This window comes from Neolamprologus brichardi, chromosome 17, assembly GCF_056152115.1.
Source record: "Neolamprologus brichardi isolate AB-2024 chromosome 17, ASM5615211v1, whole genome shotgun sequence".
Classification (NCBI taxonomy): Eukaryota; Metazoa; Chordata; class Actinopteri; order Cichliformes; family Cichlidae; genus Neolamprologus; species Neolamprologus brichardi.
The window spans coordinates 6,937,836-6,958,466 of record NC_142120.1 but is presented as its reverse complement, the minus strand read 5'-3'; the positions used below and the strand labels follow the sequence as shown (position 1 = coordinate 6,958,466).

At 41.4% G+C, this 20,631-nt stretch overlaps 1 protein-coding gene, 2 non-coding genes and 1 pseudogene across 7 annotated transcripts; 2 read left to right on the top strand and 2 right to left on the bottom strand.

Moving 5' to 3' along the window:
* Positions 1 to 810: 810 nt before the first annotated feature.
* On the bottom strand, positions 811 to 12,382 carry sapcd1 (suppressor APC domain containing 1). Of its 5 annotated transcripts, XM_087830649.1 has the most exons (6): positions 7,913 to 8,037; positions 6,923 to 6,982; positions 6,160 to 6,238; positions 2,289 to 2,459; positions 1,687 to 1,842; positions 811 to 1,520 (listed from the first exon to the last, which is right to left on the bottom strand). In XM_087830649.1, the coding sequence occupies exons 1-6, from the start codon at positions 8,014 to 8,016 to the stop codon at positions 1,431 to 1,433; spliced, it is 660 nt and encodes a 219-aa protein (XP_087686775.1). In that variant the 5' UTR covers positions 8,017 to 8,037; the 3' UTR covers positions 811 to 1,430. The 5 variants fall into 5 exon arrangements, with proteins under 5 accessions (XP_087686775.1, XP_087686777.1, XP_087686776.1 ...); XM_087830650.1 differs by lacking the exon at positions 7,913 to 8,037 and having other exon boundaries at positions 812 to 1,520; positions 6,923 to 7,107; XM_087830651.1 differs by lacking the exons at positions 6,160 to 6,238; positions 6,923 to 6,982; positions 7,913 to 8,037 and adding an exon at positions 12,320 to 12,382.
* On the top strand, positions 9,942 to 10,024 carry trnal-cag (transfer RNA leucine (anticodon CAG)). The gene has a single exon. It is a non-coding gene; the product is annotated as a tRNA-Leu (tRNA).
* On the bottom strand, positions 10,758 to 10,840 carry trnal-cag (transfer RNA leucine (anticodon CAG)). Its single transcript has one exon. It is a non-coding gene; the product is annotated as a tRNA-Leu (tRNA).
* On the top strand, positions 11,386 to 11,635 carry LOC148097863 (signal recognition particle RNA; annotated as a pseudogene).
* Positions 12,383 to 20,631: the final 8,249 nt, after the last annotated feature.

Sequence of the window (20,631 nt, the reverse complement as noted above, 5' to 3'; positions counted from 1 at the left end):
AGCTGATTGAAACCAGACTTACTGCTCTGAAGAGAACTCACTGTGACCTGGTTCCCATCTTTGAAGTAACCACTTCAAAATACCACCTTAAACCATTGTCCCTTCAGTGACTTCTCAGAGTCCAGGCCCTGAGGTGGCAAAGCAGCCCAAAACCATGATGCTCCCTCCACCCTGCTCTACAGTGGGGCTGAGGCTTTGCAGCTGATGTCCTGTACCGTGTCCCCTCGAAACAGTGCTGTATATTTTTGTTTCTCCGGTTTTTTATTTTGTTTTGTTTTGAACAACTCTTCCAGGATTGTTTCTTGAGCTCTTCTTGTAATTTTTACAGAACACCCTCTAAAGACAGTAGCAGCAACAGTCATTTAGCTATCAGCAGTTTTTCTTCATGTGAATTGATGATCATTCTTTTGTTCACTTTTCCACCAATGTGAATCTCTGTACTTCTTATTAAGTGATCAACTACTGGTTGTAACAGATGGCCGCCCCTCCCTGAGCCTGGTATAGTTTAAGGTTTCATCCTGTTAAAAGTAAATTTGTCTTCCCACTGTTGCCAACTGCTTACTCGTTGGGGGTTCGTGTGATTGTTGGGGTTGTCTTGCTAATAATATAAATATAAAACACCTTGAGACAACTAGTTTTGTGACTTAGTGTTATATAAATTACATTGAAATAAACGTAATTAAAACTGAGACATGGGCTAGTCTCTCAAATTTGTAAGCCTTTATTATAAATGAGATTACTTTGCTTCAAGTGTCTTGGAGAAGTCCTAAACACAGAGGCTCACTTACTCAGTGCATTCAGTAAAGAAAAAAAATTCATTTGCTCATGTGGTATCAGTTTAGTCGTGTTGTGTCCAGATAGTATCTCCAAACATGGAAACATTTCATTTCATAAAGAATCAATGCAGTGATCCAGGTGTATCTATTATTCAACTGTACGTCTACATACAACTGAATATATTCACAGGGTCTCTTACAGTTAGAATATGATTTATTCACGTGCCCAGCAAGCACATTTACAGAAACTAGAAGGTGTTACGGTTCAAATGAAGCCTCGTGCATCTTTTTCTGGACTTGCAGTTGTTAGTTAATATACTTTTACATTTTAATTAGACAAATAGTGCAGGAACGAATTTGTGGAAATGCTTGGATGTTGACATAACCCTAAATGTGTCATCAGCAGCAGAGAGCATAAAGAGGTCAACGTTAAATGATAGTAATGAGGAATTAACAAATGCAGCACATTCAACACGTCAGTCGAGTTATTCAAAAACCTTCCAGTCAGGCTGGTTCACTGCACACAAAGCAAAGAAAAAAAATAATGTATCATTTACTATCATTTATTAATTTAAATACATATTTACATGCAAATAACTGTATGATATCCAGTTAAATGTAAGTTTGGGGTGTAATACACGTGTAAGCTTATAGTCAGCAGTTCTTCAGTGCATGGAGTTGATTGAGGAGAGCGTGTTTTTCCTGTTCTAACAAGGATATTTGACAGTTCTTGTTCTTCACCGCCTGTTAAACATGAAAAATGACAATGTTACACAAAGGGACAAATCATAAGAACGCGGATGCAAAACTTATTCACGTAACTTTATTAAAAGCTCTTAAAGAAGATGTTTCAATAATTTAATTTAATTAAAATGTATTTCTTCTACCTCCTTGAGGGTTGTTTCTTTACCTGAGTCAGTACTGAGTTGTGCCACCGGAGGTCACTGTCTGCCACTGCTTCAAGCAGAGAGGGGTTGCTGCTGGTCATGGCGTTGGGATCACTCATCACAGAGCCCAGTGAACCGTTCACGCGCTGGATACGAGACCTGAGGAGGCAGGAGCGAGCCTGAGGACAGGCACACAGAACTGTTATTAAAGGATTAAAGGATTATTCTATTAGTGGGCTTAGAAACACCCGAATGGATGCCAAGCATAAGTCTCATCTTCATGATTGAAGAGATGAAAATGAAATAGATGCTTAAAATGATGTAATTACAGGAAATGTTTGTCGTTTAGGAATGAGGCTGAAGTCTTGCACAATTTTTCAGATACTGACCACTAAACTTGGACGCTGTGCATGCTAAAATTTATGGTAAGGCCCGATGCAACTTCCATCCTTCAGCCTCGACAACAAGGCAGCCAGTTGTGATTCATGTTGCTTTTATACCAGCATACGAAGTGTTACAATTACAAGCCTTTTCGAAGTCAGAAGGAAGTTAAGACTGTAATCATTCATCGTTATTAAACATGACAGCCTGATTTCAGTAAAATCAAAGAGGCCCTTCTCTGTACCTCTGCTCCATCTTCATTTCTGGAGACAAACACACTTCTGCTTTCGATGCTATCCTGCCAAGCCCCGTTCTCCTCCAGCCGCTGGAGATACCAGAGCCGAGCCTTCTCCAGAATCTCCAGACCAGACCACAGAGCGTCCTTCTCCTTCTCCAGATCCTTCAACCGTTTAATCTGAAACACAAAGAAGCAAAATGAAATGGAGAACTTTGGATTTGTGCTGAGTTATATGATAGAACCAGTTTTGGTATGTCCCTGTGTACTAGGCTAACGTGTTTGACCTTCAGGTTCATGTATAGAAGCATGTAAACCAGAGGCCCTGAGGCACTGTGTACCAGGCAACACTGAGCAGTAGGTGGCCTTTAGCTCTTTTGTCTATGCCCAGCGGGGTTACAGGCTCTTTAAATAGGCTGAAACAAAGACACAGTGAGAAACATGACATGTGGTGGTGGGGATTCATGACTTCAGAACATTAGAGTCACTGTAATCTCAACGACAATGAGGCCGAAAAAAATAACATTAGAAACTCATGTGGTTTAAGTAGATGAACTGACTCTATTCTCTATTTTAGAGTTAATAGTCTAAATTTATTCTGGCTCGGCTGCTGATCATTAGTAGATTTACTGCTAACGGAAAACTGGTTACACTGATCCTTCAACAGGAAGCTGTGAAGATCGAGCTTGACATGTGGGAATGTGTCACTGGGATGACTGTAGAGTCACGCTACCCCGAATAAAGCAAAGATAGAAATGACTGAACGCAACCTGACTCAACACACGCACTTTACACATACAACGATATGGTACGTGAAAATTCAACTTGTCTGAAAAACACACAGTGAGTGAGTGTGCTGTTCAAATGGAAAACAAATTTAAGCTGTTAGTATTAATGAGACATGCTCTTAATCTGAATATTGCTAACATGACCTCTTAATCCATGGCTGTCAACCTTATGTTATCAGTTTGCCACATATGATTCAGTTGTGATAGTTAACCAAAAATGTACATTGTGAAAACATTCAACTCTCTGAGAGCCTTGAGAAAAAGAGATCAGGTTCAATTGACCCTGTGCACGAGAAAATGCTAACTTCCTGGTTTGAGACCGGATGTGGGGTTGTACATTTCCGGTAGCTTTACTTTGCGGTCGATCGCTACTGCGAAGATATACTCCAAAATCATGCTAGTTTAGATCGATCAGTTGTTTACATCACTCAACACAAGCAGAACTGCAAATGCCCAAGACATCTATAGAAATGTAAATCGCCGCTTGATTTATTCATATGCTTAACTTGTTTTGGACCGTAAACAAGGCGCGAATAGGACACCGGAAACAAGCTCCCCACAGGAGTTTCCGCACCGGAAGTAGCATATGCTAACGTGCACATAGTCAATATTATCTACAAGTTTGTCACATTGAGTCGGCTAACTGTTATCACAAATAAACACTACATTTAAAAAGAAAAGAAAGGAGAAAGCATATACACCACTGGGCTGGTTAGCTGTTAGTGAGAAAACATGCACATTTGCTCTATAGTTTTCTCTGTTTTCTTGTCTCAAACGTGTTAATGTTTAAAAGAAACCATTAGACTTGCGACTATTTCTGCCGTGACCTTAACTCCTAAAAAATCCATATTTTTCCAGTTAGAAAATGTAAAATTCATGAGAAGTTAAAAAACGTGATGAGCGTGATATTTTATGCTAAACATACTGACATTAGCAGAATATAGTTTCCCTACCACAAGAGAACAACTGCAAAATATCATGGCAATTCCACAGGCAGTATCAAAGATGAAAGTAGTCACCGTCCGTGACGTCCCCCAATGGTTTTGGACTCAGCTGCCATATATGGAAGAAATGGTGGAGCCCTAATTTATCAAGCTAACTCTAGCTAGCTTGGTCAGAAAGCTGCATTCACAAACTGTTTGGGTGCAGGAATAAGTTAATTGAGCCAATTAATGCTGAGACTAACAAGCCCAAGGCAGGTGAGTTATTAAAAAGAGAAAACTACCCACACAGGCCCAAACCCTATTTTGTACCAGGCAGTAAATATGCTTTTTAATCTCTAAACCTCAACCTTTGAATATATGAGTCTGTGGAGATTAACTTCATTTTGGTGCCAGCCTCAAGTGGCAGCTACAGGAACTGCAGTTTTTGCCACTTTTTCAGCTCTCGAGTTTGCCCCTTGGTAGCACCTATTAAACTTCTCTCCCATGGATAAAATATAATGGAAGCACTGTTTAAAATATAGTTTTTGTTCTTCACTTTCTTTTTAATTATCGACTGAATGGTGACTGATATCACTGCACAGATATCAGGCTGATCTTATCTTTGATGCCTGGTGTGATTTTCTGATGGTTGTGGTGTGTTGCACGGTACATCATCAAGACTATAGCTGTAATAGCTAACTACAAACTATTTTAATAGTCAATCAATTGTTTTGTTAATTAGGTCATGTGACATGGGTTGCAGGAGGTTGTTACTTATTATTTGGTTCATAAGCATAAACCTTTTTTTCTTAAATGTTAATAATGCAATAATAGGATAGTTTAGAAATGCTGTCATCACACATTTTATTCAGCAGAGCAGCTCCAACATTTATCTCAGCACTGTTTGCAGCACGTGCAGCAGAGTAGCACTGCAACTGAACAGAGGGTGGTGCATCATCATTATATGAATCCAAAATGTGTTCCCCAATGGTGTGTAGAGGCACACTTCTGTGCTGTGTGAGGCAAGTCTAGCTGTGTGCTGGAATTCAATAACAGTCAGAACTTATTACTCCTAGACAAAAAGATACGGATGAACTGTTAATTCACCGTTTCAGTACTGTGCAAGCAGTGTTTACCTGAGGCAAATCATACAAAAAAAAGCTTTTTGCACAGCTGCCAAAAGTTAGATGTTATTACAGCATAACACATGAAAAACCTGACTGACAGTGAGAGTAGAGAGCCCTGAGCCTGTCAAGTAACTTGAGTAATACTCCACCAAGCAATCTAAGGAGGCACTTGGAAACCACAAAATCCTCTTTTGCAAAACTTATCCAGCTTTAAAAATGCTGAATTTTAACTGCTGAATCTGAATCAGTGGCAGAAGTAGTTTGTTTGATTGTGTCAGGGTGTTGTGCAGGGCTATAGAGGCATGGTATTCACCAGTTGAGTTTAACACAAAACAGAATAAATGTAATAAAACCTCAGACGGCAGCAAAAAATGTGCAGATATCATGTTAGGCATATTATTAAAAGTGCCTTTGTCCTACAGTGCAATCAAAGAATGAACTGAGGATGACTCGTGTGACACTGAATTAGCTTTATGCAGACATGAAGACTTAAAATTGGAAGTTTTTACCTCTTTAAATTTGCCTAAAAAGTTAAAAAAAAAACTTTTTCGTCTGTGAGACTACACTTGTTTTTGCATTGTTTGCTGTCTGTTCAAAGATTAATGAAAAGAATTGTTTAACAATCTCAGTTCTAATCAATAGATAAGATTTCTGACATTTATGTCCCTGCACTTTAGTTGTTTGTGTTTCTTGGCACTCGTTCCTTGTAGCTTGTACCGGTTGAACTTACTAGTGAAATATGCTGCCATTTAGCCTAGATAAACTTGTCTCTTTATAAGAATACTATAAAATAATGAGCAAATGAGTCAAAATAAACACAGAAATGATGGATGTTACATTCCAGAGAAGTGGGAAAAGTCAGGTTATTGCAGGTTGGCCAAATGTGCCAAACTAGTGACACTTCCACGGAGACCGAAGAGGCCATCAAAAACATGTTTAGTATACAACAGTTTGATCATTCATACAACTGCTGAAAAAAACAGGAAGACAAAACAGATGATGTAAGTACAGACACACAGACAAATACCACCTCTATCCTCACCCATAGGTAGAAGCGAAGTGCGTCCACGCTGCACAGACTGGTCTTAAGCGGGATGATAACCACAGTGTAGGAGCCAGAGCTGGAGGGATGATAGGCCATGGAGAGCTGATCAGTCACTGACAGCTACTGCTACCCCATACAGCTGGGTTGACCACAAACAACAAACCATAGCTTGCCACTGGCTGACTCAGAATAATACCGCGGGGAGAGAATGAGTGTGCATGAGTGTGTGTGAGAGAGAGAGAGAGAGAGAAGGCAGGACTGGAAAAAAAAGCAGCACGATACACAGGCGCAGGCAGCATGGTGCCCCCGGGGCGAGGTGATGAAAAATTCCACATGTCACTGACTGGTTGATCGACAACCAGTGACAAAGAGAGGGAGAAGCGGGGTTGGAGAGGGGGTGAGACTGGCACTGCGTGATCAAATATGAGAGAAAAGACAACAAAAGGTGAAAAAGCACCCAGCAGGAAATATGAAAATGAAGCTGCGGATGGAAGATTTGAGGGGAGGATACAGGTGTGGTTACACACTTATCAGCTCCTGATGTGTTTCCATCAGTGTCATAACAGCAGGGGGGAGGGGGGGGGGGGGGGGGGGGGGGGCTTGTTTATCCCAAATTTACAGCAGAAGGCCAGAGGAGGAAAACAAGGCTGTGTTTCACAAACACTCTGAATTTTCCAAGAAGATACGAAGAAGTTGTCCCTCAGCTCAAGGAAAATCATGCTAATCTGCAGCTAGGTGCAAAGGAAGGGCACGAACTCACTTTCTTGTTAGTTTCAGGTGAGCTTTCTGTCCCAACATGTTGCCTGGAATGTGACATAACCTGAGGACGAGAGATCAAGCACAGAGGTGTGGAGCACTGAATGGAGCTGCTAAACAAACTTGACTATGGCGAGTATAGTTTGGAGTTTGGGAGCAAGTACAGGAGATAGAGACTTCAGTAGGCTCAGTTTATCGACACTAACATCATTACTATCAGCGCTCAGCTGTTCAGTTAGTCGATGGCAACACAGAAAATCAGCAACACATGTTATTCATTAGGGCCTCAGGCTAAAGTGGCTGTTATGGATCCAACAGCAGCCCTGTTGGAGAGATTTTAGTGCAACTTGTGAGGGAAAAATATATATATAGAAAATAAAATCCGCTACTGTGCCCCCTCAGATTGGTTCTACGATTAACCTCTACAACAATGTGTTAAATATATGTTATACTAGCGTTTTGCATCAAGCACAGAACTACCATCAATAAACGGACAAAACCCAACTCTGGAGGTACCCCTCCTTTTTTGTGTGAGGGTGTTTTGTGTTCAAAAGAGAGGTCATTCATTAGCTTGTGCAGCTACGCTATGGACAAAAGTGCTCCCTTTTAAAGTGGACACGAAACACTACATGCATAAAGGCTAATTTACATCATGGATCCCTGCTCTCAAAAACTGACACAGATGTAACACTGTCTGTGAAGCTGGATTTAAGAAATAAGAGCTAAAAGTGGGAATTTTAAGAACTTATTTAGCACCATCTTCATTCATTACAGAACGTGGTTGGTTGCTGCTGATAGACTTACATTAGTTTATTTTGGCTAAGTAGAAACAAAACCAATAACTCTCCTTATAAGGAGACTAAACCTACAAATCTGTTTCACCTTTGTGCTGCCCCCTGGCCAGGGCAATGAGTTTTATGTTAGTGAAATTCATTGGATTTTGTTAAATGGCAAAATTCAGCTGTTAGCTGTAATGTTTGGGATTGTGAAGCACCTTATAAATGAGACTGTGTGGAGGAGAGCTGAGTGCAGAGTATAGGCTGACTCAGAGCTCCACATCTCCTCTAGCATTAACAGGAACGTAAAAAAACTGTGCATTAGTCCATCAAATCAGTGCTGACTTCCTTTCTTTTGAAATGACCAGATTTTTACTGCATTGCATCTTGGCTGATGATGGGCACTAGTCAGATGTGATGATGTGACATGACAGTGAAAGTTAAAAGCTCTGTAAGTGAAGATGTTTCTTCCAGCTGCGGTGGTGTGTGCGTGTAATTCAGGGTAGCAGAAGGCTGGAAGATCGTTTGAGCTCAGAGCCTCTGAGCTACATTGAACTATGCTGGTCGGGTGTCCGCACTAAGTTCGATATTGATATGGCTCTTGGGGGAGAGATTGGAGATTCTCCAGGTTGGAGACAGAGCAGTTCAAATCCTTCTCGCTCAGTAGTGGGGTTGAGCTTTGGATAGATGTTGTGTTGCAGCCTGAGTCAAGTGTAATTTTTCTCTCTGCTGTAAGATGAATGTGTCCTAACCCAGGGAGGGGCCACTTGCCCCTCCCTTTCTCCCCTCCCCATCCTCAGCTGCCTTCCTCTTCCCGCTCGGACTTTCGGACTTATCGGACTTTCATACGCAGCAGCTCAAAGCACTCGTGTCTCTTCCAGCTGCTGAACACTACCTTGTGAGCAAAATAAATAAGTGCTTAAACACGGTTAATATAACAGTAAAGACATGGAAAAAACATTGTAAACCAGGTTATTGCGGAGCAGGTGTTTAATATTCCAAACACATTCAGAGAGTTCACTCGACACCTCATCCTTGTCTTGAAAACACACCCACACACACGCAGGGCTTGGGGTGCATGTCTGTCACCAGGGTGCAGGGGAGGCACTCCCCCTCTGTCCCCTTCTGGCCGCCTGTGCCTCAATTTTATTCCGCAACCTAGACATCCGCATTAACCACACTCTCATAACACACACATATAGGGCCTTGGGGGTGGGCACGTTATACAGCATCCAAGGGATAGTCTGTGTATTCAAACCCACCTCTGGCGCTGGTGCCCTACCCTCAATTTTAAATGCATATAGACACTGAGGGTTTTCGGGAGGAGCCGTGCTGCTCTCTGGCAGGAAGCACCATGCCCTCTTGTGTTTTAAATGCACTTCTTCACTCACCCCCGTTCTGTTAACCATCAGGGCTGGGGGGCTGGGAGGTGCTGGCCGTCGGATTGGGGTCTGGGATGCGGGGCCTCCCTGCTACTGCAGATAAGGAGGCGATCTGCTTTCCTCCACCCCAGAGAGAAGGGTTACATCTCCTGGGTCTGGGTACGGTTTGCCCCTCTGGGGGCAGGGGTACCCGGACCTGGGATATAGAGTATGTTTGGGGGGTGTGAATGTGTGTACAGTGTCTATTTATGTCTGTCTACACGTCGGGTGAGTGCTGAGTATTTGTTTGTGTATATGGGGGTGGGAATGCACGTTTGTGTCTGCGTGCGCCTGTTCGTCTGTGTCTATATGTCAGCTTGGGTCTTAGACTCCACCTCTCTGGGTACATCTTAGGCTCTTCGAGGTATGGAGGCCTATCTCCCCTCTCCACACTCCCTGCCAGTGGCTGATGCCCTGAGAGGTCGGTGTGTTGGTGTTTCTTGGTGTCTGGGGCTGGGCGCTCATGTATGTACCGGCTCACTCCTGGTGGCCGATTGGCGGGGCCTGGCGCCTGTGGCCCGGCCGGGCCCCTTCCAGGGGGTGGGGTGCCCTCAGGCCTCTGGCCTCTGGGCCTGAGACCCGGTCCTCTCTGGCACAGCTGGCTGCCGGCAGAGCCTGTGGGCACGTCACCGTAACCCCCTCTGGCTCCGTGGCTGCTGGGTGACCTCTCGTTTGGGGCTCTCCAGCTCTTCTCAGGAGGGTGGCAGACAACAATTCTGATGGCTAAAGATCCAAACCTCTGTAACAACAGCATGATCTGAACATTTTAGATGGCATAGGCAGCCGTCCTAAATTTTTAACTTCACGAAACCATGACTACAGATGTGTCAGGGTGGCCGAGCGGTCTAAGGCGCTGCGTTCAGGTCGCAGTCTCACCTGGAGGCGTGGGTTCAAATCCCACCTCTGACAGCAAGTACCTTGTCTGACACTGTTCAAGTAAAGATGCTGGTGTTGTGTCAGGTCTAATTCTGCGTTGGTGGGTTTTGTAATAATTGCCACTATGCTGCAGCTGACATGTACAACAAAGCAAGTCATTAATTTCATGTCACTAATATATTTACTGAAGTCATATAGTAACTGTCATGTGCACTGTGCTAACTATTTATTAAAGGCACTATCACATACTGGTAGAATCACTTTCTTTTACACAAATCTGCAAATTTGAAATCACTGGAGCAACTTCTAATGGCATTATTTTGGCACTCCCATGGTGTAATGGTTAATGCTTTGGACTTTGAATTCACTTCAAAACACATTGAGATCTGCTTTTATGAGACCAAAGTTCTAAGCACCAACCATAATATCATATCTGTAACCTCTGTAACAGCAGCATGCATTGAGGGCTTAAGATGAAACAGGAAGCTCTATATTACCAAAAGGCGCTGTGGAAGATATAGATGGTTGAGCGGGTTAAGGCGTAGATTCGACCGCCACTACTGCATTCAGGTGTTTTCAATGCAGGAAACAGACTTGTTCAGATGAACAGGGTACAACTATTCTTAGTGTTACTCTGACAAAATGCATTTGAGATCTAAATTTCTCGTAACACAGGTCTCTTAGTTGGGCACTGTTCAACCCTGCATAGTGACTGGTTTTGGTAATGATGAACAGCATCTTCATCTGCTACATGCAAGAAACTTGCTGTCAGAAGTGGGAATTGAACCCACGCCTCCATAGGAGACTGCGACCTGAACGCAGTACCTTAGACCGCTCTGCCATCCTGTCACAACAGCCCATGAGGTTTGGCAAAATGATAAATTCCAGACGGCTGCCTATGTCATATTATGCTGTTGCTACCGAGGTTACAGAATCGATAATACCTGTGCTGGTTAATGGGAGGACAAGTTCATCTTACTCTGGAAGACCTGACAAAGTCACACCTTTCACAAAGTCACACAATTCAGACAGACATTTGTAAAAAACTGAGAAAAACCTCAGAAGTTAGCCTCCGGTTTACAGTTTCCTTCAGTCTTTGTGGTCTGCCTCATGAATGTAAACTTGCTTGTGTAGCCAAACAGAATTCCTGCAGTTTGATTTCCATCAGTGTCCTGAGTTTGTCATTGTTTATGTGATTATTACAAATCCTTGAATGTTTTATTGCTTATCTGACAGTGCATAAACAAAATGATCACACACACACACACACACGTCCTTCTGCCAATTAAGAAAATCTCATATCAGTCGTTATTTGCTTTGCCATTACTTCCATTATTGATGGACACTACTCTAATGTGATGACGTTAAAAGCTCTGTGAGTGAGGCTGCTTCTTGCCAGGTGCGGTGGTGTGTGCCTGTAATACAAGCTACCAGGAGACTGAGGCTAGAGGATAGTTTGAGCTTAGGACCTCTGAGCTGCAGCAGTATATCAGGTATCCTCGCTCAGCATGGATATGGTGCATCTGTGGGCCCTAGTACCACCAGGTCATCTAAGGAGGCCAGACAGAGCAGGTGAAAGTAGGACCAAGCTCATGAATAGATGCTGAAGATCAGCCTGAGCAATGCAGCAGAAGCGAGTCTTTATACACTACTGATTCACACAATGTTTTGTGTTCTCAGTGCATGAAGCATTAAAAACCCACAATTATTCCCAGTGCTATCCATTTAAGATCTGAGTTTCCCATCAGCTTTCTTACAACTTGTGTGTGAGAAATAAATGTTTAGATGTTTGCAAATTTCTTAAATACTGAATGATATATATCTTCACTAAGATGCCGGATAATACCAATACCATCATTTGAAATGCTTCGTCACAGGAGCAGGATTTGAACCCACACCTCCAAGGGAGAAGGCAACCAGAACACAGAGCTTTTGCTCAGCTACTGAACACTGACTACAAAGATGCCGGAGCACACTTTTATCTGTCAATATATCATAATATACAATTGAATGATCTCGAATGCATAACCCTAAACTGAATGGAATCTGAATAATGTGTTTAAACTTGAGGTAAAATAGCTTTAGAAACAAATAGCAACTCAAACATGCACACACATGCATTCCCGATGAACTGTTTCCTGCAAGACCTAAACGCAACACCTTAGACCGTTCGGTCATGACTCCAGGTGGTGTGCAATTACGGTAGTTATGATGGTAAGAATACTATCCACTTATTCCACCTCCTCACTGAAGGCACACCTGAATAAGCACAACACATAGCCGCTGGTAATACAAGAATGCACTGAAAACAAGAGGAAAAGAAACAACCTTTGTGGTAGTTACGGGTTCAGGGTCTGCCATCACCATCTTTCTTATGAAGCTGCCAACAAGGCTGGGATGCAGGAGCTGGTGTGTCTTCAATGAAGCTGTCCCCACCCAGCAGTGCAGCTTCCAATAAATTTGTATCATTGTAGTCTGCAACTATAACACACACAAATACACACGGGGCAGAAATATTGTTGAATATAAACAAGTATAAAATGTAATATAAAAGAATAGATCACAACACAGAGAGGTGTAAGAAAATTTGCATTTACTTCTGAAGAGGACTCTGGACTCTGTATAAGGTGGCTGGAAGAAGACCTGCACAGTACAAAAATTATAAAATACTGGCGTGTGCTAGTTCTACTTCTCAGCCTCCGAGTAGACACACCTGTGGTATCAGTTTAAAAATCCTATGTTGCCTCATTTTGAAGTTATTGCATTCACAGGATTTTCAGAAAACTTGACCTCTGACGTTGAGATCACTGAGATTTGAACTTGACCAAAATTTTTAGTAGATATACTTATGATATTAATTTGAAGCTCCTACGTCACCGTGTTGTCGCGTTAGTCGAGAAACTTAGCTGTCAATACCGATCGCCCGACCGCCCACCATGGTGATGACAATACCCTGTCAGCCTTTAACATTTGAGGGGTAAAAACAAACAAGCAACACAATTTAAGTCATTAAAGTCATTAAAGATGTATGCTACACACCCTGAAACCCCCCCCCCCACACTATCATGACATTCATGTGCGTGATGACTGCATTTGCATTTCTGACCACAAGTGTATGTCTTTGTATGTTTCTTTCCCTTTGAAATACTTTGGTAAAAAGACTGTTTGCCATTACGCTGCTGTATAACCTAAACAAACTTGCTGTGGGTGAGGTGTAACAGAGATAACCCCTGAGAGTGATACCATAGTAATATTTTAGCCGGAGTTCTGATGCTAATCAAACAATATCAAATTATTATTAGGACTGTAAGGTCTCACAGTCTCTGATAAACGAGGACCAATATTCATAAAAAAGAAGCTCAGAAAAAAACAAAACACAACAAACCATAAAACCTCTTTTAAGCTGTTACTGTAGGCTGCTGGGAGACTGGCTATCACATTCAGTACATACTGTGTTTTGATTATTCAGTGGGTGCGGTTAAGCCTCTTTTGGCACTGTACTGACAGGGAGGTCCATCAACCTCCCTGTCAGTACAGTGCCCACCCATTGGTCCCACCCACTACATTATCACAGCGCTGTACAGTAAAGAGTATCACAGAGTATCATGACCTGGGTCATAACAGCTAACACATTGATCTGAGCCATGCCAGCTTAATTTGCACTTAAATTAGGAGTTTGGGTCAAATGCAAAGAAATGCACTGGTATTTAATTTTTGCAATACAGTAGAATAGCAGGACTTGTTCATCTTGTCATCTACAATATATATACTCACCTGAGACTTCATACCCCTTCAATTGCTCATTAGTGCAATCACATGACAGCAACTCAATTTATTACATGACTTGAACAAACAGAATGGGGATGAAAGGTCACTTAAGTGAGTATTTCAGAAAATTGAAAATACGTTTTTGGTGTCAGAGGTCACAGGAAAATTGCCAGACTGCTTCAAACTGACAGGAAAAAAGTAACTCAAATAACCATTCCTTACAACAGGTTATGCAGAAGAGCATCTCTGCATCTGTGTGTAGTTTTCTGTAGGCTGTGGCAATAGAAGAGCATACTCCTGTCAGGGTAAAAACAGAAAACTGGGACAAAATTGGACAACAGAAAATTAGAAAAATGCTATCTAATATTCTCCATTCAGTTTCCCTTTTTCCCCACAGCCTACTTGAAGTGTGATATAGGTTATGAACAGTAGAGGGAGCTATAAGTCCAAACTGCCTGCTGAAGCATACAAACTGTTAAAAGCTGACATTTTGTATTATATTCTCATAAGTCTGTGCCGCAGTAACTTCAACAAAACACCAGATGGAGCAACACAATTAAGTGCCAACTGAGAGACTTCCTCAAAAGTATGTCAGCTATTTTCAACCTTTCCTCACCCCCATTTTTTTAATGGGGATGTTTTCTTTCATGAGGAACAACATGTTCAAACTACAGCTATGAAAAACCGACGGAACCACTTTTCTTCTCCTAAACGATGCAAATTTAGACAGAAAAGAGGACCAGATAAGGACCCAGAAAAGCAATTTCAAAATATTTCTATATAAATATTACATTTATTTATATTCCTTTATATAGAAAAGTTACATTACAGAGGGAGGGTTGTGTGTTCCATCATAAGACCTGTGAGTCTTGCCAAAATGAAGCCTAAAGCTTCATGAGCTCATGATATCCTGAGCAACAGATGGCCTGTTTTTTTGTACACAGCATATATGGTCACAAGTAAGACAACATATGATCACAAAGGTTTCTACTGTGGGCTCCCCTGAGGAGTGAATTCACCACATTTATTACATAAAACAGTGCAAATTTATTCACACAAGCTGCAACTTTTCTGCCGCTCCTGTTTGACCCCAGTCATGGTATAATACTTCGCAACACGTGCATGCATGTTTGTAGGTTATTCATATTTAGTCTGAAGTTTCAAGCACACACACAGACAATTATATACCCAAACACACAAACACAACAGTAACTCACTTCCTCTTAAAGTGAATCTTTTTAGTCACTACTACTACTTTGTGGCTGAGAGTGGGCCCCTGGTTGCTTCCTGTCTTGCTCTCTCACATACACACTTTCTCGCACACATATTTGCTCCCTCGCTGTCACTCCTGTGTTTCATGAATACTTATAGAACTGTTTGCAACAAAAAAAGAAGAAGAAGAAGAAGAAGAAGCAGCAGCTAACACGGGCCACGGCCCCTCTTTATAGCGATGTGAAACAGTCATGAAGAGTCACTGTCAAGTGGAATGGACACATTATTCCTCGCCAAAGAAGCTTGGACGCTCCCTTCGCCTCTGCAGTCCAATATCCAGTGCGGGCCACTCTGGGCTCACTGTTCCAGATCATAGTTTTGTGGAATCTTAAGCATATTTCCCCCCCAACCCCCCTCAACACACACGCACACTTAAAACCAGTGATAAAAAAACGACATGTCTTTGCAGTCTCTCAAGGGAGCTCGTTACAGACGGGCTCCTCCTTGTCCTAAGAACCAAATATAAGCAATGGATAGGAATGGAACAAACAAGTGGTTTGAGAGGAAACTCAATCCTGATTATGATGTGTTCATGCCAAAAATAATATTGCGTGATGAGTTGCAGGAAGTGTGCTTATACATGTACAATATATTGGCTGGAATCTGACCTATTAAGGCCTCGTGGATGTAGTTTAGGGATAGCGCACCTATGGCCAGCACTTTTTCTCAGACATTGAGCTTCTTTTTTTTTATATCAGAGACTAGATAGTGTCATTAACTTTACTCTTGGAACTTGGTGAGTTCATCCAACATTGCTCAGGCCCACGAAACTTAAATGAAAGTCAAAAATGAAAGCTGTCAAAGATACCAAATGTGTCAAACTACACTTTTTTTAACAGCACATCTCAAATGTTGTTGCACAATCGATGTACTTTACACCATAAGCCACATTCCCCCCGATTCACACACACACACACACACACACACACACACACATACACACATACACACACTGTAGTTGGTGCCTGAATTGTGCACATACAGTACTTTCTTTATCATAAACACACATTGAGGGCTGTTTATTTTAAGGAGGGTGTTTGAGGCCTTACGGACTTTTCTGTGTCAGAACTTAATGTAGAAAAAGATGCTTTATGGATATTTAGATCATCACACTGTTTGTTCAGTTTGTTTGCAATATTATCTGCAGTTTGTACAGTATAATGTAGCAGAGCAGCAAATGGTGAAGTTATTAATGGGTTTGTATAATACTTTGCCAGAAAGGTAAAAAATAGCACCATTCCCCTTTACAATATTACTCTAAGATAAAGTATGTATTTACATGTAGACTTACTGGCAACTCTGTTGGGTAAACCTGTGAAAATGCTCACAGTGTATGTCGTCGACCAAATTTCAAAGCAGGAACTTAATGCATTTAATGGTTAAGACGGCCAGCTGAAGCTCAAGAAAGAGTTTTTAAAGTGACTTTGAATTTAAAATGCTTGTTGGTGCCAGACAATCTGGTCTGATTATTTCAGAAACAGCTGATCTGCTAGGATTTTTCCATACAACTATTTCTCGGGTTTATAAGAGATCAAAAAAGCAACACAAAATATGAAACTATTCAATAAGTGCCTGTTTTGTGTGTTAAAATGCCTTGTTAGTGCCAGTGGTCAGCAGATAATAGTTAGACTGGTTCAAGGGACAAGGATAGAGAGATTAACTCGAACATGTGTGTTGTCAGGAAAAACTCAAAGCAAGCTACAGCAGCAGAAGACAAGAGAAACTGAGACTACAACTTTCTTAACCTCACCAGTTGGACAACAGAAGATGGTAAACCCAGCATCTGTTGCAGCACAAATGGAGACGTCAACCTAAACGTGAAAGCATGGATCTGTCCTGCACTGTAGCAAAGAACCTTTGCTACAAAGAATTAAGGTTCTGAAAACAAAAGGAGGTTCCAACCCAGGACTAGTGGTGATTAAGAGATTTATTATACCATAAAAACAAGAAAACACAAGTACTTCAGAAAGCTCTTTAAAAACTTGTTTAAAACTACAAACTGAACAACTGAAATTAATCAGGCATAATGTTAAACCTAAACCACATTTGTCTGTTCAGGAAAGTAACAGATTTGGATTCTTATTAAAAAATAAAAATGTGCTTTTTTATATTTGTTTTTATTATTTTAGCATTAAAATATTATTTCAAGTCAAACATTTGTGTGACAACCAGTGAGGCGAAGGATTTCAGTGATTGACATACGACCTGGTAGTAAACACATTTGAGGGTACCCAACACAACTTCTGCAAGAAGCCATCCGTCAGCTTCAAAGTCATGAACGATGAGCAAAGTGCTTGCAGTATAGATGCAGCTTTGGACTACAAAACACCAAGATAAACAGTGTATTACAATATAAAGAGACACAAAGGATGAAAATCATTTTAAAAATCACATTTCCAAGCCTAGAACCACTTTTTAAAATCTCATATTCAGAGATATTGATCAACAAAAGGTGGAACACATCATTTACTCTATCTAATACAATATATATGCAGAAAGGTTCATACAGGCTTTAGAGGTTGTTCCTAAGCAACCCAGCTGGCCTGCTTACCATGAATACCCTGTGGCCCCAAATCGAGGATTTTTAATACAGACTCCTGCTGCCCCCTTAAAAACCAAAGGCCTTTTCTTTTTTCCCCCCAGAGATGGACATCTTGAACATTAATCATCATATCATCACACATAGGTTTGATGGTGCTTTTCGTACTTAATTTTACAACTTTTTTGCCCCTCCTGTTTTCCCCCAGTCATGGTATAAATCTTTGCTTTAAACTGAGCCATAAAAAACAGAACCTCAACAGGTTTCCATTGAAACCTGTTGAGGTTCTCTGGTCTAAAAAATAAAAAAAAAACTTTCTGTGAAACAATGAGCTTAATCACATCAGCAAAGATTTGTGCCTAATTTGTCACGGCAGCATTGAGATTATTGGTTGCAGGCAAGGTTAAAATGCACACACACACGCACACACACTCTCTTTTCAGCAAGTCATTAGCTCACCCCCTACCCCACCAACTCATTCGTCCTCTCAGCCAGCCTGTCACGCACACTTTATCGAAGCTCACGAACATATTCCATACCCTCTCCTCTTCCCTTTCTCTCTCTCTCTTTTGCACTATTGTCACGCTCACAACCCAACCCAGTTCCACACGAGCACAGTCAGATGGAAACCAGATGTTCACCAGATGTAGATAAGGGCAAAAGCACAACAGCTGAAGCACCTTTTTTAGCTCAGCTGCAGGGAGGAGAAGCAGACAGCTCTCCTGGACTTATGAATGGCACATATAATATAGCTTCCCTTAAGTTTCTTAGTATATTCCATGCAGTTATTCACTATGCAGTCACATTAAGCCTATATGCATTTGCAATAATTCAAATTTTGCTTTGGTTTTACTTAATGTTTCATATTGCCTTGCAGTGACTTTTGCTCTAGTTTTGACATTGAATTAACCTCAGTAACACCAAAACAAGTTCCTCACACACATACACACACACACACACACACACACACACACACACACACACACACACACACAGAGGCAGAGATGAAAACAAAGGATCGATTTACAGCAGCCTCGCTCCGCCCTTCAGCCTTCCTCCTCCCTCTCCCCACGCCCACAAATACACTCTGCAGAAACAATATTTCAGAAAGCACCGCCTCAGAGAACAGGCTGTTCTTGAAAGAACAAGTAGTACTTTAAGTGTACAGATCAAATGCAAAGTGGGAACACGCTGAGTGCACACTCAGGAAATGGTGCATGAGACACCGCAAGTCTGAAAAAATAAATCTTAGACTCTCCTGTCTGCATCTTTCCCCCCCAACGCTAGCCCCTCGAGGAGCCCCCAAAACAAACAAAGTCAGGGTCTCTTTGGGCAAATTTCATCTTAGAGTCATTCACTGTGACGACCAAGTATCCCTCCAGTGAGCAGCTCTAACTAGCTGCCACCCCGGACCCTCGGTCTCTCCAGACCCAAAGCAAACTCTCTCGCACTCGCTCTTTCAACATAGCACATATATGAAAATAATATATGACTGACTCCCCCACCCTCTGTGACAACCCCACCTGTGACCTCCACAAGTGGGTGTACACTCCCATGGAAACTCCTCACATATTTTACACTCACAAAGCTTTTTCTTTTCTTTTCTTTTCTTTTCTTTTTTCTTTTCTTTTTTTTTTACAGCACTAATGTCCTGATTTGATTTTAACTCCACCATTGACTTTGAAGGTGTGTCACTATTCAATATTAATGTCCTGCTAAGAACAGATTTTATGGTTTGCAGAACAAAAACATGCAAGCTAAGGTGAAAACCAAGCAAATGAAGAGTTTTAGATGCTAAATATAGCAGGGCTGAATACTAAGGGGATTACAGTCATAAACAAAGTTGTAAAAACTGCAGTTAAGCCTTTGTAGGTTCCAATGATTAACTGCTAAACTTTACAGCATTAAAACAAGTGTTTAAAACTTCAGTCACTTCAGTTTGGGTTTCTGTGGATAGCCCCCCCCCCCCCCCTCCATAAGCACTCTGAATGAGGTGATTTTTTTTTCACATTCACCTGGAATAATTGCATTAGAGGCGTGGCAGGTCCGACAGGTGGATTTCACCGAGTAGGCTCAGCCTCATCCACTTGCCAGTAAACTGGACCCTTTTACTCTCTGTGCTATTGGACATTTTAAAAGGATTTTTTTTTTTAACTTCCTGTGTCGTAGAAGAAGTTTTTGCATAAACTTCCAGTAGACTATTAGTCTAAAATGGTTTTCAGTCTCGACCACTTTCCTGCTAAATGTATGGGCTAAGTAGCTCATTTTGGTTTACAGCGAATAAAACATTAAGTCTATTTTGTAACAATTGGTCACACTATATTTCAAAACGGACAATTATCTGTGCTATGGTCATAGGCTAGTCCTTAGCAAATAAGCAAGCTGGTTTCAAAATCAAATCATTTAGTGAAATCATTTAGGTTGTGCTTTAATTAACAGATTCTAATGAGTTAGCTAACCTAAAAATATCATTATGTTAATTAACAAACAAAGTTTGTTATATTTATTTTTGAAGTCTTTATGCTAAGCTAAGCTAACAAGGAAGTAACTTCAGTTAGTAGTCAGTTGGTACAGACAGTGTTGGGAAGGTTACTTTTAAAATGTATTCCATTACAGAATACAGAATACATGCCCCAAAATGTATTCTGTAACGTATTCCGTTACGTTACTCAATGAGAGTAACGTATTCTGAATACTTTGGATTACTTAATATATTATCATGCTGTTTACAACTACATGAATGTACTATTGCTGTGATTTATTACTGTTACTGAAGGTCCGCGGCTCCGAACCGTAGTAAAGGGACCTCTGGCTAATACGACAGGGGTTCGTGTCGGGCTCGTAGCCGAAAACTAGCTTTACTTTGTTGTCTGGGTCAACTTTGCTAGCGAGAGACAGAGAGAGGCGTTGAAAGGCTGCTCCAACGGAACTTATTGTTTTTGGAGGAAAACACGAACACGGTGTACAGTCGAGTCTTAATAGCTTACTTACAACTGGGCTCGTCAGGCACTCTTCTTGGCTGCAGTGGTTATTATTATATTTACATGCTTCCAGCTCCCGT

Bases quoted from the DNA above. Each gene is read 5' to 3' on its own strand.
- sapcd1 (XM_087830649.1), bottom strand. From the start codon at position 8,016: ATGCACAGTTTTTTTACGTTCCTGTTAATGCTAGAGGAGATGTGGAGC. The intron at 6,239-6,922 runs GTGAGTTCGTGC...TCATCCCTCCAG, and splicing joins CACCTGAAACTAACAAGAAA to CTCTGGCTCCTACACTGTGG. The intron at 2,460-6,159 runs GTGAGGATAGAG...TTTGTGTTTCAG, and splicing joins CACTTCGCTTCTACCTATGG to ATTAAACGGTTGAAGGATCT.